The sequence below is a fragment of the Notolepis coatsorum genome (assembly GCF_963971535.1).
Source record: "Notolepis coatsorum genome assembly, chromosome: 8".
Classification (NCBI taxonomy): Eukaryota; Metazoa; Chordata; class Actinopteri; order Aulopiformes; family Paralepididae; genus Notolepis; species Notolepis coatsorum.
Genome location: NC_140172.1, coordinates 67,057,714 through 67,085,302, shown reverse-complemented (window position 1 = coordinate 67,085,302; position 27,589 = coordinate 67,057,714). Strand labels below are relative to the sequence as shown.

The 27,589-nt window shown below is 47.0% G+C and overlaps 1 protein-coding gene across 3 annotated transcripts in view; it reads left to right on the top strand.

Moving 5' to 3' along the window:
* The window catches only part of ophn1 (oligophrenin 1), a 210,066-nt gene that overhangs the window by 144,282 nt on the left and 38,195 nt on the right, over positions 1-27,589 (top strand). For all 3 annotated transcript variants that reach the window (XM_084320252.1, XM_084320251.1, XM_084320250.1), the window contains one exon: positions 27,098-27,203. In XM_084320252.1, coding sequence (XP_084176378.1) covers positions 27,098-27,203 — 106 coding nt within the window. The remainder of the gene's footprint in view (positions 1-27,097; positions 27,204-27,589) is intronic.

Sequence of the window (27,589 nt, the reverse complement as noted above, 5' to 3'; positions counted from 1 at the left end):
GTCCTCCTTGGTGGACCAGACGAAGGGCACGGAGGGCAATGTGAGTTGAGTGAGAGGCGCGGCGACCCGGCTGTAGTCCCTGATGAAGCGGCGGTAGAAGTTGGCAAAGCCCAGGAAGCGTTGGAGCTGCTTCACATTGGTGGGCCTGGGCCAGTCCAACACCGCTTTGATCTTCTCAGGGTCCGCCCGGATCTGGCCGCTCTCAATTATGTAGCCAAGGAACCCGATGAAGGGGACATGGAACTCACACTTCTCCGCCTTAACGAACAATTTGTTCTCCAACATGCTCCTCCATCGAGCGGGAAAAAATAAGTGTCATCCAAATAGACAAAAACAGAGCGGTTCAGGACATCACAGAGAACATCATTAACAAGGGCCTGGAAGATAGCAGGGGCGTTGGTCAACCCAAAGGGCATTACCTTGTACTCGAAGTGGCCGAGGGGCGTCTTGAAGGCTGTCTTCCATTCGTCCCCCTCCCGGATGCGGACCAGGTGATAGGCATTCCTGAGGTCCAGCTTCGTGAAAACGGTGGCACCTTGCAGGGGCTCAAAAGCAGAGTTTATCAACGGCAGGGGGTACTTGGTCTTGACCGTGATGTTATTGAGACCACGGTAGTCAATATAGGGGCGAAGGGAGCCATCTTTTTTAGACACAAAAAAGAAACCAGCACCGAGAGGAGGAGGGGGTAATAATGCCCGTGGCTAGGGACTCATGAACATATTTCTCCATGGACTCCCTCTCTGGGCGTGAGAGATTGAACAGACGACTAGCGTAGGTCAATGGCACAATCGTACAGACGATGGGACGGCAGGGAAAGGGCATGCTATTTACTAAACACGGCCTCCAGGTCATGATATACTGGGGGAATAGTGGAGAGGTCAATGGGTTTGTTAGAAGCGTGAGAATCGGCGACCTTCAGTGGTGGCCGAGCAGACTGCAAGCATGCGGCATGGCAGTGAGCGCTCCAGCTGGTGACTGAGCCCCTAGAACAGTATGACGGGGTTGTGTAGTTTTAGCCAAGGCATGCCGAGCACAACAGGATTATTGAGGGAACTAATAACGTAAAAACGAATAACCTCGCTGTGATTACCCGAGAGTAACGGGCGCAGTGGCTTGGTGCGGTGAGTTATCCGTGTGAGCGTCTCCCATTCAGTCGCGGGGAACACGCAGCGCGTTGGTAGCAACACGTATCCGGGAGACCAAGCCGGCATCTATGAGATTTTCAACTTGAGCGGACAGGGGGAGCACAGGGTGGCACAGAATTGCATATTGATTCTGGAGCTGGGGGTGTCTTTCTGGCTCGAGCAGGCGCCCAGTGTTACTGTCGAGCCGCAGCGTTTTGGGAGACACAAGACCGGTCGAGTTCCATTGGTTCGGCATGGTAATGTTCGGAGCCTGAACGGGCGGCGCGCATGGGAGAGGCAGAGTGAGATGATTTGTGCAACGAGGTGTGGGTACCGCTTGCCCTCTCACGGCGGCGTTCACGAATACGTGTGTCCAATTCTCTGGCTAATTCAATTAGTTCGTCGAAGGAGTTTGGTTTCTCTTTGGACGCCAACTTGTCTTTGAGAGTGTCGCTGAGACCCAGACGGAATACCCCTCTTAACCCGACGTCACCCCACCGGATCCCGCTGCCAGAATATGAAAGTCAATTGCATATTCGCTAACGCTTCGATGGCCCTGACGGATGGCCAGCAAGGCGGCAGAGCTGTCCGAACCACCCGGGGGGTGGTCGAACACTTTATGCACCTCGGCGACGTAGGAGGCGAACGAGTTGCAGTGAGGAGACTGGCTGCCGTGGAGATTTGTTGCCCATGCCAACGCAGGCCCCTTGAGCAGACCCGACAGGTAACCGATTTTAAATGTATCACTCTGATAGGTGTATGGCTGTTGTCCGAATACTAATGAGCATTGAAAGATAAAGGGGCGACACTTTGAAACGTCCCCGTCGTAGCGCTCAGGGCGCTGGGACGTGAGGCTCTCGCAGCGGGGGGTGCGCAGGGGGGTCGGGATCCGGTCCCAGTGAGAATGTTCAGGCTGACTGAGCAGCCATGTATGCGGCAACCTAGGAATACTGTTTGTCTCGCTCGGCAGAGCTGATAGCAAGTGAGCGGATTGAGGCAGTGTTCTCAGTGAGTGTGGCAGAGTGTTGGTTTACCAGATTGGCGTGTCCATGGAGGATGGACTGGATCTGGCTCCAGTCTCCAGCGTCCTGTGGTGCTGGGTTCGACATTGGTCCAACTGTTCTGTTAGGGTTGCAGTAGCTAAACCCAATAGCAGAGACACAGGGAGAGAGAGAGTGGAGCGTTTTAGGATATTTATTCCAGTAGGTACCATGCGGCAAATGTACAACAATGGAATGTGCAGAATGTGCGACCAGGAGCACTCTTCGTTCCCCACGGGAACGTCCGGGCGGGCGGTGTCAGCGTAGGCCGGCAGCGGATAAAGGTTAGAGAAGGATAGGCAATATTAGGAGAGAGCAGCAAGGTAGGATACGTCCTTGCAGGGGCGTAGCTGGGGGGGGGGGGGGGGGTGGGGTAGCTTAGGATGATTCCAAGGGCCCAGCACTGGGGGGGGGGGGCCCACATATTTTTTTTTTTAACTAGACATCACTCGGGTGTATTATTGATGCTCTCATTGATACTATGTTTGTTTCTGAAGTGTGTGTGTGTGTGTGTGTGTGTGTGTGAGATATATAGAGAGAGAGGGAGGGCTTTGGTAGACTATTGCATTGGTCCATTCATTGAAGATGAACGCAATGCGACATCCTTTACTAGGCTCACCCACCAACAGTGCAGGTGCTGAACTGCTGATCCGAATGTATAGGTAAAAACCATATGCGTTTTCATCAATAAAAAATGACCAAATTTTTTTTCGCTTGCACGCTTACACGTGCTCTCATTCACTGGGGGCCTACAAATACATTCTTTCATGGGGCCCAGAATCTGGAGCTACACCCCTGCGTCCTTGTACCTAGGTTGGCTAGTTAACACTTAGGATCCGTGCCATCACATGATCCGTGGGGTGTATATCGGGAGAGGTTGATGAGCAGATCACCCTCAGCCGCGTTGATTGCTGCCAGTTCACAGCGTGCAAACGCTGCTGCAGGGAGCTGCCCATGTAAGGGCACGGAAGGAGGGGGACAGAGGTAGGCCCGGGCCGTGATTGTGACAGTGTTGTGATCGCGGAAATCGGCCATTTTGAATTACCGGAAGTTGCTGAATGTAGTAATTTTGAGTAATTTTGAGAAGAGGACATCCAGAGCTTTCAATGAGCGTTGGTCTTTTTTAAAACTACACTTCCCAAAGGCTTTTAGCTCCGTGCAAGCAAATGACTTGTTATGATATTTTTTTTATTCTCTTATTACTCAGGATTATATACCACAAAACTGAACGTTATTGGCATATATTGGAGCGCAGTTAGTTTGTCTCCCCTATCTTGAGCATTTAGCAACCATCTGATTTGAAATCTGTTTCAAAATGGCGGAGCTCTACTGTACATACAGTAGATTTCATTCTCTGTTCTTTATGCACGCCTGGTGATACTAAATCCAAATTGAACTCTGCCATTTGAAAGAGAAGATTTTGCCCAATCCATAAATGTGCGAATTGGCTATAATAAGGTAATTTATAGGCCTGCTATTCTATAATAATATTTCAAATTGCATTGGTCCGGATGGGATAATTCAGTACTGTATCTACAAATTTTTGTACACGTGATCTCAAGAAGGTACTGAACGAGCTCAGTGGCAGGTATTCATGTCTGGTCATTTTTAGCATGGTGTTATTCACTGTCAAAGATGCAAAGAAAAATCATAATTCATATTCTCCTTTGTTTCATCACAATTTAAGCAAGCCTAATAATAGACACAATTCTGACACTGGAAATACATTCACAGAGGTCCATAGATGTCCCTAGATACCAAGAACATGCAAATGGACCATGTAGAAGTGGAGCAATATTCCATTTACTTAGGTAAGTATTTTAGGTGGATTTTTAGAAAATAGGGCTCCGGGCTTAACTCATTGACTGCCACGCTGGGAACGGGATATGACTATGTGCTGCCAAGCATTAAACCTATGGAGTCGCTCACCTTGTTTGCAGGGCTATAACTATATATATATATATTATAGCTATGGATGCAATACTATGGCCCATTTGGCATCGAGTATCTATCGTTCAAGATGTGAAAAAGAAAAAATAATTCCATCCATACATTACCGTTTTATACAGTGGTGAATATAAGAATTTTTTAGAGCGGTTTAGGGTAATTCCTGGGAGGCTAGTAATAGGCCACGATGCATATTATACTTAATCCATTGGCATTTCGTCCCTATACACGCTACAATTAAAAATTCAAATGCATATGATCGGTATATTATGTCCCATCATGAATGCATGAAAGGGGGGGGTCGTTTCTGATGAATTGATTGTCAATAACTCTCATATGTGGCCGGTGAGATTCCAAAAAGAATATTCCAATTATTTGATTGCCATCTGGTAGATCGTATGTCCATTTGGGCCACGACATAACCCACCACAGCATAATGAATCGGGGGTCCCGAAAACTATTCAATGCGATCGGGTAAAGCCCTCGGTCCAGGTTACTAGAAAAGTCCGCCAGGAGGAATTTCATCGATACACAGCCCCATACACAGTCTCAAAGGGAGTGCAACATCGGCCGCATACCACCAGGCGGCGGTATTGGACTTTTGCGATCTCAGACTCATTCCCTATGGTTACACAGGCTCCCTGGATGGATAACGATTGGAAATAGCGAATAAAAGAAATAACGATCAAATAACGAGTATACTCGTTGTTGGCGTCCAACGATTGGCGGCCAATAACGAGTATACTCATCATTGGCGGGGAATTAGTTAAGAGGAAGGGGAGTTGTCTGTATTAAAGGTTTTGTCATACGATCATTTGCGTTTCATATTTCAGAACTTAAATACATTATATACTGTACACCATGCAGAGGTTCATTTAGTTACAGTCTGCAGTGCTTTGATATTGTGATATTCCAGTCAACAGCCATCAACACCATTATTCTACCCCACATGATGTAACACTGATCCACTTAACAGGCTGCGTTCAACAGAGAGATAACTGTAAATTAAGTGGGAATCCTTTTGTTTTGTTTGAAGTGAGAATCCCTTTTTCTTTTTTTCCTTGCACAGCATCTGTTTGAAAGTTGACCTTAAATATTATTAACTATTTGAAAGGGTTCAAATTACAATGTGATAAATTATTGTTAGAACATAAAACGTTCCATGGTAGAACGTGATTCGTTTGTATGTCGTAATGACATGAACATACCTCCCTGTAACGTGACAAACATGTTGTTATAACAATAAAGTGTTCACGTTATAATGTGATACTGATTCCGTTCCCAGCCACTTGGACATGTTGTCCAGATGTTTGTTGTTTTCCTTGCGTGGGTTTGGGAAGGGCATGTTTTTATAATTACATCAGTGTGGCTGTGCCTAACATCATCTTGTGACATCCCATAATTAAGTCATATATAAGAATAAGATATAATTTATCTTTGCACTCAATACACCATTCGTTTTTGGATTAACTGCCATGGCCGCAGGCTGCATGAGTTCCCTGTTACACCCACAATGTTTTGGCAGGTGCTAAATCAGACCACTTGAACATTTTGACTGAAATAAGGATTTAAGTTTTAATATGACCTCTGGCTTGCATGACAGGTTTTCCCATAAATAAATGCATGTAGAAGATGTCAATAATACATATGACTGATTTTTAAACATGACCTAAAAAGCGACACTGTTATTTTCTGACATAAAGTCGATGTGATGTAAAGCATAAGCAAGAATTTGACTTAGGGTGCTTTCACACTAGGCATCCTGGGCCGCTTCCGAGCACGATTGCCCAAAAAGTAGTGTAGTGAGAACGCTGCGTTCCGTCCCCGGGGACGGATAACTAGGGGTGGGACGATACATCGATCCAGATCGATATATCGATCAATTATCAATAATCAAATAGGATCGATGCAACGTAAAAAGATCGATTCATATTGCGATACTCTTATTTTGAAAATCCCGCGAGTCATATCCGCCAGCGCCCAGTAGTGTGAAACTCCGTGTAGACATTACAGCAGAGCAGCGTCTTAAGTATTTTGCGACCCGATATAAGTCTGTGCAGTTTTTTCCCCGCAACGGGTCAAATGCATCTAACATGATTTGCATCGTCGCCATTCCTTTATGCCCACGTTGCGTGGGCAGATCTAAATTAACATTACGTTGGCTGCTTAAGCTAAGCAGCTAACGTGAGAGAGAACAGGAGAGGGGAGAGGGGGCATTCTACCTTTCTGTGGGGGACTGGGGGAGGGGCTGTGTGTGTGTGTGTTACTGAGGATGGACAGATAATGTTTATATTTAAACATGAATACATAATAAATGTATTCATGATCATCATTGTAACTGAGGGGTTACAAAACCCTGACTGTATTAAAGATTGTGATAGATTAAACCACTGCTAGTTATGTACTTTAATTACTGGCCAGACAGTACATCAAATATAGATGGTGAACACTCACAAGAACACGGCATTGACAAAGAAATAGTATTTGAGGGTATTTTATTATTATGCAACATTAGGTTACAGAATGAGAATTAGGGTTGCGCTTATATGGCGAAGAATATGCATAAAGTCAGTCAGTAGCATGAGTCACTGGGAATAGCAGGAATGGGTCTAAGTTGATGCCACCGGTCGTATAATAGCAACTATAGAAGGCAACGCTGGTACCGCCTGGAGACACTGGGTTCCCTCCGGGGTTGTAAGGCCTAGAGCAGGGGTCAGGAACCTTTTTGACTGGGAGAGCCATAAAAGCCAAATATTTCTAAATATATTTCATTGAGAGCCATATAGTATTTTTAACGTATAATGAATTAAATATGTCTTACTTTTAATGCGACTTCTGGTGCTGCATGGTTTTGCTGATGGCCTTGTAATCTGGTTCATACGTGGTGAGGTTGAGCTTCATGCAGGCGTTGAGGCTTCCATCAGTTAAACGTGAGCGTAGGTTGGTCTTAATGTTCCTCATATGCAAGAATGACTGCCCACATGCATATGTAGAGCCAAACATGGTCAATATACGGCAATACTCACGCTGCATTGTGTGGTATGTCACAGGAAGCTCGTTCCAAGTTTTAAGAATCAGCTGGTCTTCAGGTTGAAGATTTAAAATTTCTGTCCACTTGTGTTCCCTCGCCAGCTCTGCTCGCTATATCTTCAGCTACAGATACTATTAGCTGTATCTTCAAAACTAATTTCTGTTTACTTTAAAATGACACAGTATTATTAAGAAATATCACAAGTATAAAAAAAAAAAAAAAAATTTTACTCAAAAAATTCTGGGAGCCATATGCTGTCACCAGAAGAGCCATATATGGCTCGCGAGCCATAGGTTCCCGACCCCTGGCTAGAGGGTAGAGGAATGTTCGGATACTCAGTCTGATTCAATGAAGAATAAAGAGACTCCACGTACAGGAGTCGGTCCTTGTAAATCCAACGATCAGCAGCAAAAGCAATAACTGTAATCCAAATGCTCGATAGCAATGATGACAGCTAGCCAGCCTCTGTCCATGAGGCCAGCCCGAGTGTAATCCTCACGAGGTTGAATCCCAAACGATAGTGGAAATCAACAAGGCTCTTCTCCGGGTAACACGTTCCAAATCAATATAATCCAACCAGTAATGGTTATGCAATCGCCGACGCTGGTTCTCCTGTGCACATGTCCAACGGTTCTCCGACTAGGCCTCCTCGGGTGCGGGCGACGTATTTAGGCCACACACCCTGGCTAAGGTACACTAGCTAAAGCACGACGAACCGCTGGGTAATGCTACACACGAACGAACTGGGTTGCACGATATACAATAAATGAACGACTATTTACTTCACATTAGATTAGGTCGAACTTGACGTTACTGCATTAAACTCTGACACTTTACTATTCTATTCGCACATGTTCTCAACGCACGGTTGCTCACTTCACTACCCGCTGACTCGGGATGAACTTGATGAACGAACTGCTGCTGTGCGCACCTTGCGCTGTATATAACTTAAGTGATTATCTAGTCCCAAACCTTAGTTCTTGTCTGGGATCAATACGCTGTCTCCGGGCATGTTCTGACATGCCTGAGCTTGTCTTTGAACCTGACGTTGGGGGCTTGCGAGCTGGCGCCTAGGGCGCTGTCCAATAAGGAGAGCGAATATTACTATGGTTTGAACGCAGGTAAAGGGATATTCCGTGTATATATAAATAATATACAAAGTATATCAAACAATAAAGGTAGATTCTCAGTTTTAATCTGGCCCTTCACAACAGCCGCCTCCTAATTAGTCCGCACCTAATTAGTTAAGGGAGACAGATTAATAGTCCAGTCAACTGCTCAATGTCTGTTGTGAGGAGTAGGGCAATCTACAAAGTCAGTGGGTCATGATCGTCATCAGGGGAGTCAGGGAGCCTCGGCAACTCTATCAGCCTCGCCACGGGTCGGGTGTAGGTCCGCCCTTGGACAATAACTTCTGCCGCTCTGACCTTCCCGTCGGCACCAGTGATCACTTTGCTTACGCGGCCGGCCGGCCACATAGCTCGGGGTAGTGACTGGTCTATGATCATAACGACTGTGTCCACTTGTAAGTTGTCTCTGTCCTTTACCCACTTCTGACGGGTTTGGAGAGACGGTAGGTAGTGGAGGAGGAAACTGTTCCAAAACTGGTCAGCCAATATTTGACTGTACCTCCACATTCTTCGGCCGTTCGCTTCTTCAGGTCTGTACACCGTCTGTGGAAGAGCAGGGTCCAGCCGCCCCATCAAGAGAGTGTTGGGGGTGACTGGGTCGACATCTGCTACATCACTTGAGACGTAACCGAGGGGCTTTGAGTTCAATACTCCCTCGATCTCCGTGAGGACTGTCGTGAGGACTTCTTCCGCCACGGTCTGGGCCCCAAGCACGGCGTACAGAGCTGTCTTTATGGAACGTACTTCTCTTTCCCAGGTTCCCCCGAAGTGAGGGGCGTTCGGGGGGTTAAACTGGAATTCGATCTGATAGGGAGCGAGGTGGGTCTTAAGTTCTGGGCCCATGGCTTGGAAGCTCTCTCTCAGCTCTCTTTCTCCGCCTTTGAAGTTTGTCCCGTGATCAGACAACAACGTAGACGGTTTTCCTCTTCGTGCTGTGAATCTCCGGAAGGACATGAGGAATGAATCCGTACTCATGGTCGGAAGGAGTTCTATGTGTACTGCTCGGGTGGTCATGCACTTGTATACAATGCCCCACCTCTTCTCTGTCCCTCTTCCTTTCTTCACGTAGAGCGGGCCGAAGCAGTCCACGCCCGTGGAGTGAAAGGGCTTCTCGCCGAGTCGGAGGCGGCAGGGAGGCAGGTCGGCCATCATGGGTATACTGGGCTGTGCTCACCACTTGCGACAGTCTAGACAGGTCCGCTGGAAGCGACGTACTGCTTCTCTTCCTTGCAGTATCCAATAACGACGTCGGATCTCAGCGAAGACTCTCTCTGCCCAGGGGTGTACAGTGCGACATATATATCTATATGGATTTACTTCAATAGCACTGGTGCGATAGGGATTCGGTTCATATTATAGATACTCTTATTTTGAAAATCCTGTAGCGGGTCTCATTTCTGCCCACGCGCAGCTCCAGCTAGGCTCCGAAAGCTAGCAACGTTCAGGTGCATATGATACTCTTATTTTGAAAAAACTCTTGTGACAACTCGACGAGTCATATCCGCGCTTCTGCAAGCAGAGCAGCGCGTTGGTCGGTTGGTGCGCACTGCTGCGTTAACACAGCAGTGCGCCTACACGTCCCGAAATAAGTCTGTGGTGTTTTTTTTTTCTCGCAACGGGTCAAATGCATCTACATGCTTTGCACCGTCGCCATTCCTTTATGCGCACATCGCCCGAAATTAACGTTTATGTACCATTACAATTTACAATCACTACAACGTTAGCAAGCTAACAAGCTAATCCTGATCAGAGGCAGAGCCAGCAGACAGTGTGGACTGGGGAAAGGGAAATGGGGGGGCACTCTCTCCCCTTCCCTGTGTGTGTGCGTGCGTGCGTGCGTTTGGAAAGACGATGAAGTCACTAGTCAGGACTCAGGACAGGAGTATATTATAGTAAACTGAGGATGGACAGATAATGTTGATATTCAAATAAACAAGTTTCGAGAGGAGTGGAAGTTTGAAGACAGACTAGACTACAATATGATGCGGGGTGGTGAGTTGAAACAGTGTGTGTGAATGAATGAAAACTTTATTTAACAGATTGCAGAATGGGTACAATACAGTACGGCTCAATACACACAATTGTTAAGGGGATGCAGACCAGAGAAAGACGTTTGTCTTGTTTACATCAGGGTCCCCCATTGTGTGTGTGTGTGTCCCAACCGACCCCACTTCTATGTTTCAATAAATTATTTGCATTTAAAACTAACGCTGACTCATTCCTTCAGTCCACTAAAAATTATGCTAATATTCCTTATGTTGTTTATGATATTAATTGAAAATAGCATATGAGAGTATCATAGTAATAATAACACATGGCGATATACTAAATGACAGCCAAACATGGCACTGCAACTAAATAACACAAATACAATAGGCACATTTGTGACTGTTACAAATATAACACGTTTTATACTTGTGCTACAAGATTTTGGCCTGTGCTACAAAACTATCAACCTCTGTAGCACCAGTGCTATGTGCAAAAAAAGTTAACGTACAGCCCTGTCTCTGCCCCAGCGTGGTGCACATCTTTATTTCACATCATATTTCTTTATGATGAGCTCAGTGACCTTGTGTCGGCTGTTGAGGACTATAGGATACTTGACGTCATCCGTTAAGTCCGGGGCCCGTCTCAGACGACCACCCACCCTGATGAGGCCATGGGTGTCGCGCTCAGGGGCCAAGTGGAGCAGTCTGCTGTCTGAAGGGATTGGCTTTGTTCCCTGCAGGCAGTCTAACTCATCGGGGAACGAGTCTCTTTGGGCTCGCTGTAGCAGAAGGAGTTCTGCCTCTGCGTAGTTCGATGCGTCAATGTCTGTAGTGGGGGGAACCTCAGGGTGGTGCCACAGGAATGTTTTTAGCTGCGCACTCTCAAAGGTGAGGCAGTCGTCTATGTTAGGGTCAGTGGGGACTGGGATGTGCGTCAGCCCACAGAACATAGATTTCTTGCCTCCTCTTGACTAGCCTACCGTGGGGTGGGGGTAGGCCACTCCTTCTCCGGGAGCTTGAGGAACTCAGGACCGTCACTATAGATATTGGGACGTGTGAGGTCATCTAGGGACATCCCCCGTGTGATGACATCGGCTGGGTTCTGTTTGGTGTCAACGTACCTCCAGCACGCTGATCCTACCAGGTCTTGAATCTCTGTGATTCTGACTCCCACGAAGACCTTGTATCTACAAGAATCGGACTGGATCCATGTGAGTACGGTCATGGAGTCTGACCACAAGATTGTTCTTTGCACCGGGATGGTGAGTTCACGTTGGATTAACGTGGCGAGTTGCGCGCCTACCAGAGCTGCGCAGAGCTCTAGACGCGGGATCGATTGTTGCTTGCGGGGGGCTATCCTTGAGCGAGCCAGGATGAAGGCTGTGTGTATTTCTCCTCCCTCCTCTCGGGCCCGCAAGTAAGCCACCGAACCGTAGGCTACTTCCGAGGCGTCACTGAAGACGTGCAGGTCCATCTGGCACGTCTCCAGCCGCACTGTGGGTGGGAAGTAGCTCCGGCGTATGTTCACATTTTGGAGCGAGCTGAGTTCTCCCTCCCACTCTCTCCATGTGGAAGCTAGGTGGTCGGGTATGGGGTCGTCCCAGCCCTGTTCCTTGTCCCACAGCTCTCGTACAATCATTTTCGCCCGAGTGGTGTAAGGTAGGATACACCCCAGCGGGTCGTATTGACTTGCGAGTGTTCTGTATACGCTCCGTCTGGTGGTCGGTAGAGGGGTCGACCTTCCCTGCTCCGGGGTCAGGGGTGTGTGCTTGTAATGGAGCGAGTCTGTTTTGAAGCGCCAGACTAGGCCCAATGTCATTTCCTGTGCTTCACCTGGGGTGGTCGCCATCCAGGTCTCGCTGCTTGCTGCCTTTGTCTCTGGGGAGAGGCTGCGAAGTACTTGAGGGTCACTGCTGGCCCACTGCCGGAGATCAAAGCCGCCTTTGATCAGTGAGGCACGGAGCTTGAGCAGGAGGGCTTCGGCTTCTTCTGGCGTCGAGACGCTTTGCAGACAGTTGTCCACGTAGAAACTCCTCTCTACACTTTGTCTGACCTCCTCGTCAGCTTCAGGGTCTTCTGTCACATGTTTTTGTAGTGCGAACGTAGCACAGCATGGGCTGCATGTGGTGCCGAAGGGGAGGACCTCCCATTGGTAGATGGATGGTTGCTCATCGTTGATCCTCTCTCCATAGGAACCGCAGCAGGGGCTTGTCCTCCTCCACTAGTCGCACCTGCAGGAACATCCCTTTGATGTCGCCGCTGATGGCCAGCTTGTCTTGGCGGAAACGTAGTAGTACGCCGAGGAGAGAGGGGCCGAGTGTCGGGCCGGGCAAGAGTTCTTTATTCAGATTCTGTAGTCCGATCTGGTAGCTGCAGTTGAATACAATGCGATCCTTGCCGTTGTGGTGGACCTTGTGGTGGGGCACGTACCAGGATTCAGTCGTCTGGTCGGCCTCTTGAATGTCAATTTTCTTTATGTGTCCCGCTGTGATCAGCTTGTCGATCTCAGCGCGGTACACAGTGGCTTGAGTGGGGTCTTTGGCTAGACGCCGCTCGGTGTTCAGTAGATATCGCTCTGTCGCTTCTTTTGAGGCGTGGAGGGTGGGCATCCCCTCTCGCCTCAAGAGTGGAGTTGCGTATCTCATCACTCCGTCGACCTCGACTCTCTTTGTCTTCTGCTCGAGGAGGGCTATGGCATAAGTGTCTTCCTTTGAGCGAACGAGTTTCTTTTCATTCTTAAAGGGCATCGCGTCTAATGTCCATAGCCTCTCGACGTGCTGCAAGAGGGTGGTGTCGTCTTCGTTTATCCTCGTGTAGAGGCAGCGAGTGGCTGTCGGTCGGTTGGAAGACCCGGAGAGGGGGCCTTGTAGTGTCCAACCCAGGCGGGTCTTGACCGCTGCTGGACAGCCTCTGGGCCCGATGTGGACCTGGTCCGTTGGGACGATGAGGTGTGCGTGGTCGGATCCTATGAGCAGGGTCGGGGTGGCGTCGTCGATGAGCGGTATAGGTAGTTGACGTAGGTGCACGTATTTCTCCGTCAGCTTTGTGATGGGGTACGTGTACCGTGACAGGCCTATGTCGTGGCTGGTGAAGGCGTTAGTGATGCTATACTGCTTCTCGGGCTGCTCGACTGCTGCTATCGTGAAGGAGACATTTTCACCCTTTATGGTCTTCAGGTCTCTTCTAATGGTACGGATTGTCATTGTTTCTCCGGTACCCAGCTGGGCTGCGGCGGATGCGAGGAGGAGAGTCTTTTCTGACCCATCATCTAGGACGGCGTAAGTGTCCATGACCTTGTCCTCGTAGCTTAGGAGCACTCGGACCACCTTCAAGAGCACTCGGGAGCTCCCGCTCTTCGCAGGGTCTATGTACATGACGTTCACTCTCGAGCTGCTTGGGGGTACGGGTCTCCTCTTGTTGCTGTCGTGCAGGACCTCCAAGTGGGCGCCGTCGCACTTGCTGCATCTTTTCTTTAGGCGGCACTCAGCTGCCATATGGCTGCGCGCGCAGCGGAAGCAGCGGCGGTTGGCTTTGATCCACTGACTCACCTCGTCAGCGGTCAGCTTCTTGAAGGTGTCGCATTGAGACAACCAATGTTGTATCCACTTCCCCTTCACGTGGGGGGTGCTGTGGTTCTTGTGCTGCGGCACTGACTCTGCCTGGTGCATAACTGTCACTGACCGGCGGTTATCGTTGAACCTCCGAGGTCCATCTTTTGGGCTAGAGCCACTCCACACGAATGTGTCCAGTCGTAGACTGCTAACTTCCCTTGCGAGGAAAGCAGCCAGGTCTAGGAGGGATGGCTCTGGGCCGTTGGGGTCACGGTGGTCTTTCTGCCGCCGAAAACGCTCTTGGCGGGCTGGAGGGAGCTTCTCCAGTATCCGCTCCACATTAGAATTTGCATACAGTTCATATCTCCCCTTCTCCTTTTGGGACCCCAGCATCCCCACGAGGGATTGTACCTTGATAGAGAGGTCATCCAGTGCTCTATTGTCTTTGGCTGGGGGGAGGTGGTCGATATCTCGTATTTCTTGGATCACGTAATCCCATATGCGTCCATAGCGCGCGTCGAGGGCCACCAGAGCCGCGGAGTATGGGGTGCTTGAGTTGGAATATGCCAGCGCTATGTTATGCGCTCTGGGCACCTTGAGATGCTTGAGGAGGATGGCATATTTGTACGACTCGTCGTGGACATCGGACATTATAGTCTCTAAACACATGCGTAATTCCGTGTACTGTGCTCTGTCCTCGCGCGTAAAGTCTGGGAACGTCGGTGTGCCAAGGTAAGATGCCATGGATGGCTGGGACACCGATGAGCGTAGGGGGAGAGGCCTCCTGGGCGAGTCTCCCCGTACGGGTGGTCGTGGGTTAGTACTTGGTGGGTACCAGAGGCCGGGTCCCCAGGTGCTGTTCCTCGGTGCTGACTGTACGTCAAACTCACCCTTGAGTTGGGTCGGGGGTTTGTAGTGCAGTGACTCGGGGCTGAGGTCGGGGCTGTACTGGGCCTCCTGGTCCAAAGTATGTTCGTGCTGGTGGGCTTGATATCCCTCCTCTTCCTCCTCTAGGTCTTGGAGTCTTCTAGTTAGTCTCTCGGCGACGTAGGTCGGTTCTTCCCGTTGGCTGGGTCTCGTATGGACCGGTCGGGGAGGGGGCTCGGAGACGTAGGCAGGTTCTTCCTGTTGGCCGGGTCCCGGGTAGCTTTGTCGGGTAGGGGAAGGTGCCCTAGACCCTTGTCGTGATGATCTCCGGGAGCAAACTGGGTTGCACGATATACAATAAATGAACGACTATTTACTTCACATTAGATTAGGTCGAACTTGACGTTACTGCATTAAACTTTGACACTTTACTATTCTATTCGCACATGTTCTCAACGCACGGTTGCTCACTTCACTACCCGCTGACTCGGGATGAACTTGATGAACGAACTGCTGCTGTGCGCACCTTGCGCTGTATATATACTTAAGTGATTATCTAGTCCCAAACCTTAGTTCTTGTCTGGGATCAATACGCTGTCTCCGGGCATGTTCTGACATGCCTGAGCTTGTCTTTGAACCTGACGTTGGGTCAGCCTAGGGCGCTGTCCAATAAGGAGAGCGAATATTACTATGGTTTGAACGCAGGTAAAGGGATATTCCGTGTATATATAAATAATATACAAAGTATATCAAACAATAAAGGTAGATTCTCAGTTTTAATCTGGCCCTTCACAACAATCATGCAACATAAAACAATTGTAGGAACAATTTGGGAGAGGAAGGGGTTTTAGCTTCCGTGTTGTGAGTTCCAAAACATTTTACTTAAAGTTTAAAGCGCAATATATAAAAACGTGGCACTTTACAGTGAACATGAGGTCTATTTGTATTAAAAACAATAGATTGTTTTTCATTTAAATGTCTGGAAGAGCTCAAAAATTAAAACGTCAATTGATATTTCCGTAGCCTTTTTTTAGTTGATCTAAATGTGACTGATTGTGTTAAATGGGCACATAATATCGCCTCATATCGATCGCAGGCACCTGAATCAAATCGTATCGTGGCAGACTTTGTGATATCGGCAAATATCGTATCGTTGTCCAAAGAATCGATATTGTATACCAGAACTTAAAATGATTGAGTTCAGTTACTGTGCATGAAGGTTTTCAGTTTTCAATCCATAATAAATTAACAGAAAAATAAGTACACAACCACATTATTTCAACCTAATAAAACTATGCTTATTGTCATTGTTTTAAGAACACAAGTTGACTTGGTAATACTCACATTTTGAGTAAAAAGAAATGGCATTGCCCTCTCCTCTTTAACATGTGCAATGTTAAAATGAAATCGAAAAATAAAGAATACAATTTGTTGATTAATCCCACTGGTCACAATGGTGACCGTAATAATGTTTTTGTTATAAGGCTCTGAAAATGTTACTGAATGATGTATCAATGTATTTCCAGCTAAATTGAAATAATAAAGGGTCTCAATTAAATATGTGTAGTGTCACATGACCAGAACACAGCTCAGAACACGGAACACAGCTTAGAACTCAGAACACAGCTCAGAACACAGAACACAGCTCAGTCGTCGCAAGGTTTAACTGAGGCTAACGTTAACATGATGGCACACACACACACAAAGCACACCCTCCTCCTTCAATCCCTCCACCGGAGCAAGGCCAGAGAGAGAGAGAGAGGAGAGAGAGAGAGAGAGAGAGAGAGAGAGAGAGACGTTCAAGTTAACATGCAGCCCCATGTCTAGGAAAATAAACAGCTGCCTACCTGTCGCTGTCAGTGAGATCCCTGGCCCTGCTTTGCTTTACTGAGCTCTGTTATCTGGGGGCTGTAGTTGGTCACTTTAAGCTGCACACCGGAGCATCTTTTAATCCAGCTGTTTGCTGTTCTCTGATATTTTCTGACATTTCGTTGATGCGTCGCTCGACACTTCGAGCTGACATGGGGATATCTTTTATCCTTGATTTGATTGTCTCTTTGTTTGGCAAGCCTTCAAACAAAACATCTGAGCTACAGAGAAAAGCCTCCTTGATATACTCGCCATCAGTGAATGGCTTTCCACATTTTGCAATGCAATGAGCAATGCGATAGCTTGCTTCAGTTGCGTGGTTTTTAGCAGTCGTGAATAGAGCTGCCGCGGTATTGATGTTTTCCTTACTGCACAAATTTGCAAAATATTTCCTACCGCCGCGGTTATTGCACACAAAAAAAGGAAAAAAGTTTGAATGCATTATTATAATTAATTTTTTTAGTAGTCTACTCTTTATAGCATATAGCCTGCCTCTAGTCTAAATGTCTATCTTTAGAAGATGACTTTGCAGCATGAATATTGTTTGGGATTCGGCAAGCACGCATTCGTTATTGAAAGTGAAATACGGATTCGAAGTCTCCCCTCTGGTCATGCGCCGTTCACTCGGTGTCGCGGGCAGGGGTGGTAGCGCCCGGCGGTTACCCCCCTGACCCTTTCTTCTTCTTCTTCTTATTATAAAGTTACTACTTATGATTAACAAAGGCATTCGTTTTGTGGCATTAACGTTATATAGTTACACGTTCAATAACATCAGCGTATTTACCGGACCATAGCAAGGCAAGCATTACTCAATTCATATCTCAGTTCCTTTCTTTGCTCAGAGCGTGCTGAGTCGTGCCCATTCTGCGGTCTGTTAATAAAGTTTTCAATCAGACAAGTGTATAGAACGAAGGGCTTTTATTATAACATTCGTTGCAGTAAAATCATTATGCCTCGTTTAGTACTCCTGAGGAGCGATGGTAATCCACTCCGGCGGGGAGCTAACGTTATTAGCCGTGTTGTGAGCTCTGATCAATGGCTGACATTCAGGATGTAAAAAACGAATACGCGCTTGCCGATTGGTGGTAACAGCAGAGGCGGGTGCAAGCGGTGTGACGTAATTGGCAGAATCGACTGTCAATCAAAATTGTTCCGTTGCTTTGGTTGAGAGTATTATTATAAAAAACAGCGGTGATGCAGTATTCAGCTAAACTCTGCGGTGGGCGTGATGTAACAGCGATACCGCGGTAATGCGGTAATCGCGGCAGCTCTAGTCGTGAACACTTTGAGGGTGCTGGCTTGCTTTCCATACCAGGCCACGGCATGTTTAATCGATTCTGCCTTATCCGCCTGATCTTTGAAACTTTTTTGATGCTTCGTCTCAAAATGGCGTTTCACACCTGACGTTCGGCAAACTACATTTTCTAAACATAAAGTACACACAGCACGGTCCTTCTGACACACAAACCCGTAGTCGTCTGTCCATGAGGGCTGGAATGCCTGAATTTCCTTTGCTTTAACTTTCTTAGCAGGGGTTGCCATCATGAAAGACGGCACATACAGAATGCAACCGCGGCACTGTGATTACCTGGGAACTGCACGCGGGTGCGGGAGGCCAGCTGACTGCTGACAGCTGAGCACCATGGGAACAGCTGTATAGCTGTCATAGGGGTGTGCAAAACAGTCGACTTACAAAAAAGAACCTGTGGGAGGATTTCAATAAGATAAATACGACAACAGTGCAAAATATTTCACTATAATATTTCAAAGCAAAGTAAAATTGTATTTTTTATTTTTTTTTAATGCTGCCCCCTGTGCCAATGAAAATGCTCCTGTGTGCCAATGCGGACACGCGTGCCTAGGGTTGCCGACCCCTGTTCTATATTATAGCCATGGATACAATACTATGGTCATTTGACAGTGACTTTCTTTCGGTCAAGATGCAAAAAAGAGAACTTTTTTCCATGGTGAATATAAATATGGTTTTACAGCGGTCTGGGGTAATTACCGAAAAGCTGAGTAATAGCCATATACATCCATTCTACTATAACCGTTGCCGTTTCTTGCCTGGACTAGCTACTATTCTAAAATAAAATAAAATCTAGTTAGTAGGTATTATGTTTCATCATCAATGCATGAAAGGGGGGGTCATTTTTTGATGCTTTGATTGTCACCAATGGCACACATTGTGGAGTAACATTACACACATACGTTCTGATCAGGGTGAAGACATGGTTGGATCAACGCAGGAATGATATCATATTGCCCTTACCTTGACTAGGATCAGGGCTTGACATTAACAATTTTTTCTATGAAAAAAAGACATTGTAGTCTACAAAAGGCATCTGCAATAATTAAGTCAATCCAGGTGATACTACATAATACTACAACTCCCACGAGGACTGGGTGCGCACAGTGTGCTCATTCATTGGCCCATCCACTTCGCCCTATCGCGTGCGTCGTGTTGCCTCCGTGTGTGACAGCTGACAGCTGAACGAACGCTGTTAAGGTTAATAGCTCAACTGGTTAGTGCGACCGAGTCATCCATAGTTTTCTTTACAGACAGTTAGCTAACGTTACAATGTGGCGGCATATTGTGGGTGTGAAAAGACCGGGTGAACCAAACCATCAACAAACAAAAAAGAAAAAAGAGAATGAGACCAAGACCGAAAACACGAACAAAGTACAAGAGGAGGCGAAAAAAAAAACGTTGTTCATTGAAATTTTTCAGGGTAGATGAGCAGAAAGGCTTGCATGTTGGCAATACATAACAAAACATAAACAGAGCCAAGGAATTTATGTTCTGTTTCATTAGGGGATCCGCTTGGCATCACTCATGCACTCCCTCGCGTACGTGCACGCGCACTGAATAAATTCCACAAATGTACCTTTAATACCAGTATTAGTCTGACCACACCCCTCATCAGCTTACCCTCATAAGCAGGTGTGTGGTCACCTGCTCTCCTCCTTCTCGCTTTCACCACAAGGAAGTGCCCGTTAGTACCCCACTTGACGTGTTGTTAGTTGAAAAGAGTTGTGACAAGTCTACATTGTGCTTAATTTTTTCTTCTCTCATATCTGTTGTAAAGAAAAAGTTTGGGTCATAATGTATTCTTCGGAGAGTAGACCCGCTAGACCTACTCTTCACCAGCGGTTCTCCATTCCCGCCTCCGTCGTGCGTTCTGGTGCTGGGCTGTTGCCACTTTCGTGGTTGCCGACCCAGCCCAGGAGACAGCCGATGGATAGTTTGCCTCTCCGAAAAGTCGAGGAGTCGGTGCCGTCGCTCCGGCGATGGCCTGATCTCGACTCTGGTTCCTCTGGTTCCAGGGAATCGTCCGTTGGTGAACAGGCAATTGCTGACTGCCTGTTGCAGGGTCAGTGTGCCAGGCGGTGTACTGTTGGGGAGGACAGGGCCCGCTCGGCTGAGGGGCCTTTGTCCGAATACGCTGGCGATGTGGGGGGGCAGGGTCACTAAGTGCCCACCTGGTGGGGTCTTGATGCTGGCATCATGGACTTCTCCGGGCCCCCGTTCCAGGGGGTCCAGTCCCTTTGGTGGGTCTGGGTCTTCCTTCGCGCTCCGCTGCTACGGCCTTGCCACGGGGTTGGGTTTGCCCTTGACCCCGTGATTCTGGGGGCAGTAACGAGGTTGTTTCCCTCCGTTCGTTCCCGGGTGGCATGCGGGTTGTGCGTGTGTAGTCGTGGGGTCAAGCCACGGTCTGCTCACCCTGTGCGTTGAGTTGCTTGAGTGCCTCTTCGCACGGTCGGGTCCGTCGCCCTCCCGGGAAACCTCTAATAGGGGGGGTGCCCTCCATTAGGGGGGGTCGGGGGGGCTCGGCCCTCCCTGTTCTGTTGGTTGTGGGGGGCCTTCAGCGGGGTGTATTTGTCGGCCAGTGGCTCCGCTTGGCCTCCCTATGTGCATGAGTGATGTCAAGCGGATCCCCTAATGAAACAGAACGATATAACCCAGTTCTGTTAATTAGGGGTGACGCTTGGCATCCGACGCCGCTGCAGCCCTTGACCTCACCTTGTGGTGAAAGCTTGGGTAGGAGGAGAGCAGGTGACCACACACCTGCTTATGAGGGTAAGCTGATGAGGGGTGTGGTCAGACTAATACTGGTATTAAAGGTACATTTGTGGAATTTATTCAGTGCACGTACGCGAGGGAGTGCATGAGTGATGCCAAGCGTCACCCCTAATTAACAGAACTGGGTTATAGTCATAATCGTTCTACATTGCTGAGGCTGAAAGGAATAAATTTAAACTATTGCCAGCACAAAGTTCCTCTCAGATGTTATTTACATGTTTCTGTTCAAATAAAATCGTATGTCCAAACAAATGCTTGCAGTTACATTGTCCAATTACCTATATTTATTACTTTTTGGGTGGGGGCGCGAGTGTGGGGATTTTTGGCTGGTGAAAATGCTGAGTGGCTAGTGACTTTGGAAAACCACTAGCCACGGTGGCTAGTGAGCCAAAAAGTCAAGCCCTGACTAGGATGTACCCCAAAAAGAATATTCCAATTATCTGATCGCGATTCCAAGTATTGATGTCCATCGTGTCGCCAACATAATCCACCACACATCATGCATCGGGAGCATTTGATGCTTCACTTGCCCCAAAAAAAAAATCAGACCGGAGACATATAATCGACGCACAGGCCAAGATACAAGGTCATTAAAGGGTGCTCGATACCGCCGTCTAGCTGGATGCGGCCGGTATTGCACTTTGGCGATCTCAGACTCATTCCCTATGGTAACACCAGGGTCCCTGGATGGATAATGAATAAAAATATAAAAAAAAAAGGAAAAACCCAACCGCTGGCGAGCAAAAACGTAATATTACGTGGTTGGCCCCCAATGGGTTAGGCGCTGTGTCTGCAGAAAGCGTTTTTTTTTCAAGGCGGCGCGCTTTGGATATAAAAAATATATATACGTATATACCTTAGGTCGTATATTATTGGGTTGTCAGACACCACAAGAATCAGTCTCTCCTCTGCCATGATCAGACTCCCAAAAATGTCCCTCGGGATGAATAAAGTATTTCTATTCTATCTATTCTATTCTATCTCGTTTGATCCTGAAATGCTTTCTCCGAGAGCAAAGAAGGGTTGAAGCGCCAGCTATAGTGCGTCTGTGGCAGTGCCAGCTTTACCAACATCAGGGTGTTGCTCCCTTAACTCATTCAGCGCCAGCGATTACCTTCATCCCTGTAGTCAATGGGCCACACTAAAAGATAGGCATTTTCACTGTGCGTCATGATGTTTGCAGAGCTATATCTATATTATATATTATAGCTATGGAGGCAATACTATGGCTCATTTGACATTCACTATCTCTCGTCCAACATGTAAAAAAGAGTTAATTTTGTCATGTATACGTTGACTTGTTATCCTGTGGTGAATATTGTATAGTTTCAGAGTGATCCAGGCTCAGGCTAATTCCTGGAAGCTGAGTTGTGGAGCGCTGTGTGCATTTTGCGAAAGTCGTTCGCATTTCTCGCCTCGACATGATATTATTTCCAAATCAAAGGTATATAATGGGTATTATGTTTCGTTTTGTGATGTCGTTTTTTTAATTGCTTTTGTCGTTTTGTGATGCTCTGATCGTCAGCAACAGCATATGTTTTGAATACTACATACGTTTATCCAGTGTGCGATCCATAGCAAGATCTTTGGGTGAGCCCGCGTCGGGGGGGGGGGGGGGGGGGGGGGGTGCGCGACTCTCAGCGAGGAGTGCTCAGGACAACTCACTTACCGTCCGGCCGTCTGGACGGGGCTTCCACAGCACATTCCATGATAAAAAAAAATATCTATTTAGTTAGATAGAGATGATTATCTCTCAGACTCCTGACTTACTAACAATATGAAATACTCCTGGTCCCAAGCATTATTTTCTCGACTGACGAGTCACTGAGCTTGCTTCGACCACTAGGAAACGCGCCCATATTTCATATCATATTTGAAGACCCTAATAGGCTACATTTATTTGCTTGCTGCATTTACATTGGCTGCGACGAATCGATACATTGGCTGCCTGCAGTGACGCTGACGCCCACCACAGTCACCACTGTGAGTGACGTGAATCTCAAAACAATGATTTATATTTAACTAATAATAGTCCCCACGGCCACCGGAGCAGCACCAGCCGCAGGTGTAATTGCGCGGCGCGCCTGTAGATGATCCGATTCCCGCCTCCTGCTGCTCTGTCAGTTTCACTGTCAGTGAATAATATATAATAGTAATTTAGAGACCCCCCAAAAAATCGCAAATCAAGTTTGCAGGGGAGCTGATGTCTGATCTAGGGGAGCTATAGCTCCCCGGGCTCCCCTCCTGGATCGCACCCTGCGTTTATCATTGCGATCGATGTGAAATCATTGTTGGATCAAAGTAGGATTGATGTCATATAGGCCTTACCTTTGATAGGAGGTATTGCAAAAAGAATATTCCAGTTGTCTGATCGTGATTTCCAGTATTGATGTCCATCGGGTCCCTGACATGAAATGGCACAAAATATGCATCAAGTGTGCTGAGTGCGTTCCAAGGTGCTCGGATGAAGCGTTTCACTTGCCTGGGTCCAAATTCTCCGCCCGGACCATATAAAATGTAACACACAGTGTGAAATAAGGTTTCAAAGGGTAGGTGATACTGCCACCTAGCAGGATTCAGTCAGCATTGCACTCTCAGGGTCTCAGGGTGAGAGTGTATATGATATTAAAATCGAAAAAAAGAAAAACGAGTATACTCGTTATTGGCACTTAACCGCTGGCGGCCAATAACGAGTATATACGTGATTGGCACAGAAAGTGTTAAGTGTGCTCGGGGACGAAACGAGATTGGTAGTGTGAAAGCTGGCCAGTGGGGAGGGGGGACTATCGTTCTCGGGAACAGAACGGAGGCAACCATTCCTAATGTAAAAACACCCTTAAATTATCTTATCGTAAGACTTAACTCATTCTGTGCCATTCACGTATATATACGTGTTTGCTCACCAACCGTTGAACGGCAATCACGTATATATACGTGACTTGGTCAGTTTTTTCGATTTTAATAATCTATGCAGTCTCACAGACCTATGTTACCGGTGAAAGCCATACTGAGACCCAGAGAGTGCAATACTGGCCAGATCCTGCTAGGTGGCAGTATCGCCCACCCTTTGAAACCCTGTTCCAGACTGTGTCACATCTAATGTCGTCCGGGCGGAGAATTTTGGCCCAGGCAAGTCTAGCGGTTCATCCGAGCACATTTTGGAACGTGTCCAGGACACTCCATGCATGTGTTGTGCCAGATTATGTCGGGGACCCGATGGACATCAATACTGGAAATCGCGATCAGACAATTGGAATATTCTTTTTGGAATAACCCTGATCAAAGGTAAGGACTATCTGACGTAAATTCCACCTTGATCCTACAATGATTTCATATCGATCCAGCCGATCAACGTATGTATTCAAAACGAATGCCGTTGCTGGCGATCAGAGCATCAAAAAACTACCCCCCCCCCCCCTTTGATGCATTCATGATGAAACATAATACCTATTATATACCTTTGATTTGGAAACAGTAGCGTGTCCAGTCGAGCAACGCCAACGCATTTAGCAAAATTCACATATCGCTCCATAACGCAGTTTCCAGGAATTAGCCAGGATCACTCTGAAACTATACAATATTCACGACGGGATAACACGCGAACGTATACATGCAAAAATTTATTATTTTGTACATGTCGGACGAGGGATAGTTACTGTCAGATGAGCCATAGTATTGTCTCCATAGCTATAATATAGAATATAGATATAGCTCTGCAAACATCGTGACACACAGTGAAAATGCCTATCTCTTAGCGTGGCCCATTGACTACAGGGATGAAGGTAGTCGCTGGTGCTGAATGAGTTAAGGGAGCAACACCCCGATGTTGGTAAAGCTGGCACTGCCACAGACGCACTATAGTTAAGTAAGAATCTATCATCAAATTATATTTGAATGTTTTATGCTCAATAATGGTAGTTAACACTTATTGTTGTGAAGGATCAGATTAAACCGAATATATATATTTATTTATGGATATATATTTAATACTATTTGTATATCGTTTGATATCCCTTGTATATTCTTTGTACATATACACTGAATATCCCTTTAGTCTACTACAGCCCATAATAGTTCATTCTCTCATTGGACAAGAACCTGGCGCCAGCAGACAAGCCCCTTGAGTCAAGTTCAATAGTGCCGACGAACATGTCCCAACTAGCCCCGGTTCCGCGTAGGAATACGGCTACCGAAATACGAATGGTACTATTTGTTCACCGTGCATATAAATAGGGCGCAAGTAAAGTAGAACTTTCTTTTAGTCCATTAGTCCTTTACCCTCCAACCTAGTAACAGACGTGAAGCCTCACCCACGACCCACGTGTGGTGCAGTATGGCCTATTTGGCCCCAGAATAGGCATTGAGACCTCGTGTAAATTCATAGCTGAATTGTCATAGTTGATTGATTGATTGAAAAGTTTATTAACAGATTGCAGAATGGGTACAGTACAGTACATCTCAATACAATTGTTAAGGGGATGCAGACCAGAGAAAGACTTTCGTCTTGTTTACATCAGGGTCCCCCATTTTCAATTCATCATAACATATATGACATACATGACATACAGATAGACAGTACTGCTACATCTATACATTTATGACATATCAGATTTGCAAATACAGTACTGTTTGTGATACAAAAGTGTCCAGAAAAGGAGTGTATATACATTTGGCGTAGAAACTGTACATTGGAGGAGGTTGGTGGGGTTGGGTGGGTTGGGTGAGGGCTGTACATTGGAGGTGGGGAGGGGGGGGGGGGGGGGGTTGGGTATGGGACACACACACATTTTACACTGTACATTGGAATATTGACAAAGCCTTACTTGGTCATTTACTGTACAACTAGGTTAGGACATTTGTAGGGGCCAGTTTCGAATTGCAGTCTCACGTAGGTGTTTTTTGAGAGTGTTTTTGAAGGTGGGTAGTGATTCACATTCCTTTACAGCTTTAGGCAGGGCGTTCCACATTGATGTGGCATAATTGCGAAACGTGTTTAGTCCCTTGTTTGAGCTGAATCTGGGTTTTACATGATTTGTGGAGCTCCCTCTGGTGTTGTGATCGTGGTATTCACTGACCTTTGGGAAGTATTTTGACATGTACATGGGTACCTTGGTCGCGTAGTGTATCTTGTAGACCAGGCCCATTGCAAGTTGCTGTACTCTGTCGTCTACTCTAAGCCATCCTAGGTTGTCAAAGTGGGCAGGGGTGAGGTGGGTTCTAGGAGTCAGGTCAAGTAGTAGTCTGACTAGCTTGTTTTGAGATGTTTGTAATTTGTTTTTTTAGTGCCTTGAGTTTGGCACTGTACCGTCGAGTGGGACGTATTTCTATTAAGTTAATAATAGTCTATTATGTATGGTGCATCGTGCGGTATCGAGTTCTAAAGTGAGCAGCACCCCCATCGTTTCCTCGCGTTATCTAGAGTCTTAACCAGGCTGGGCAGACCACGCGTGGTGCTTTCATCCGAGGAGTTCTGGGCGAGGACGAGTGGACCTGCACATTGGATTACCTACCCCGGACGACTGCTGAGCCTAATATACGGCATGGAATATCTATTTGCTTTGGGTGCTTTGATTTGTGGAGCGGATAACAGCCAACGCCGGTGAGTGTTGGAATTACCCCCGAGAGGAGCCCAGGTGAGACGGCGCTCAACCCAGACCGAGGCCGCCTCGCTTCTCCTTCGTTGTGGACCTACAGCCTACAGCTACCGTCTACAAGAGGGCCCAAGTGTATTCATCTGTGGATCAAGATCCTGCGGGCACTGTGTTCTGTACCTGAATTCTCCCCAGGAATCGTTGGCCAGATGGGATGCAGCTGACGGCTCTCCAAACCCCCCCCCCCCCCCCCCCCCTACTGACTTACAACCAGCAGGACCCCCTTTAGTATCCCGCTATAATCCTTAAGTACCATCGCTATAGTTCCCTAAAGAACCAGGTTGTATACTTGCTTCCTGCGTAACCAGAGATTGGACATTCAGTGTTGATTTACCTACGAATACTCATTTGCCTTACAAGTGCATTCAAATCATAAATGTAATTAAGTGAATGTTGTATATACCTTTTGCTATATTAAACCTTCGACTGTTATATTTGTGTGGACCTGATTTCATATGTGGGAAAGTGTTCATCATACTTAGATATCGTGTACTGTATGGCCAGAAGTTAAAGTACATCAAGCGGTAGTGGTTTAATGATACCATACTTATCAATACAGTCAGGGAATTGTACCCCTCAGTTACACTTATCAATAGTTTTGAATTTATCAACTATTTTCCAGACTTGTAGCATAGTGCTGAATCATAAGAGTGAAATCGAATTACTACGTTTGTGTGTGTGATTGTGATGTGTGATTTATATGATCCTGCCATTCTAGCTTTCTCAAGGGCAGAGTAATCTTTCTTCCTAACGTAGATAAAATAAAAGGGGAACATCTCTTCCATTGGGTTATTGTTTTGTTCGTCTGTCCTCAGAGTCGGATAATCTTGACTATCGACTGGGGGAAATCCACTCACTAACCTACAAACTACCAGAGAAGAATCGGGAGATGCTGGACATGCTTATTCAACATCTGGTCAAGTAAGAGCTTACATTATTTCACACCTGTAGTTCGTTTGCTTTGTTCCGATTCAGGGAGACACAGGGACAATGTTGCACTTGTCTTCATTTCCGTTCAGTTCATTTGTGTTCACACGGCTGTGTTAACAGCGGACCCAAAACAAACATACGCGCGAGCAAACTGTCACTCATTGGTCAGATTTGGGGTGTGCCCCCCCCCCAACCCTGAATCTCCGCGTTACATTGAAATTGGGGAGGAGATAGCGGGGGAGCAAATGAATGAATGTGGATGAGAGCCGTGATGTAAGTGGTTGCAGATACGGCTGTGGGGGTGCTAGAGACATGATCAAATAGTCTTTTATGCGCCTCAATCTCCTGAACACGGCGCGAGCCATTCCTAATAAGAT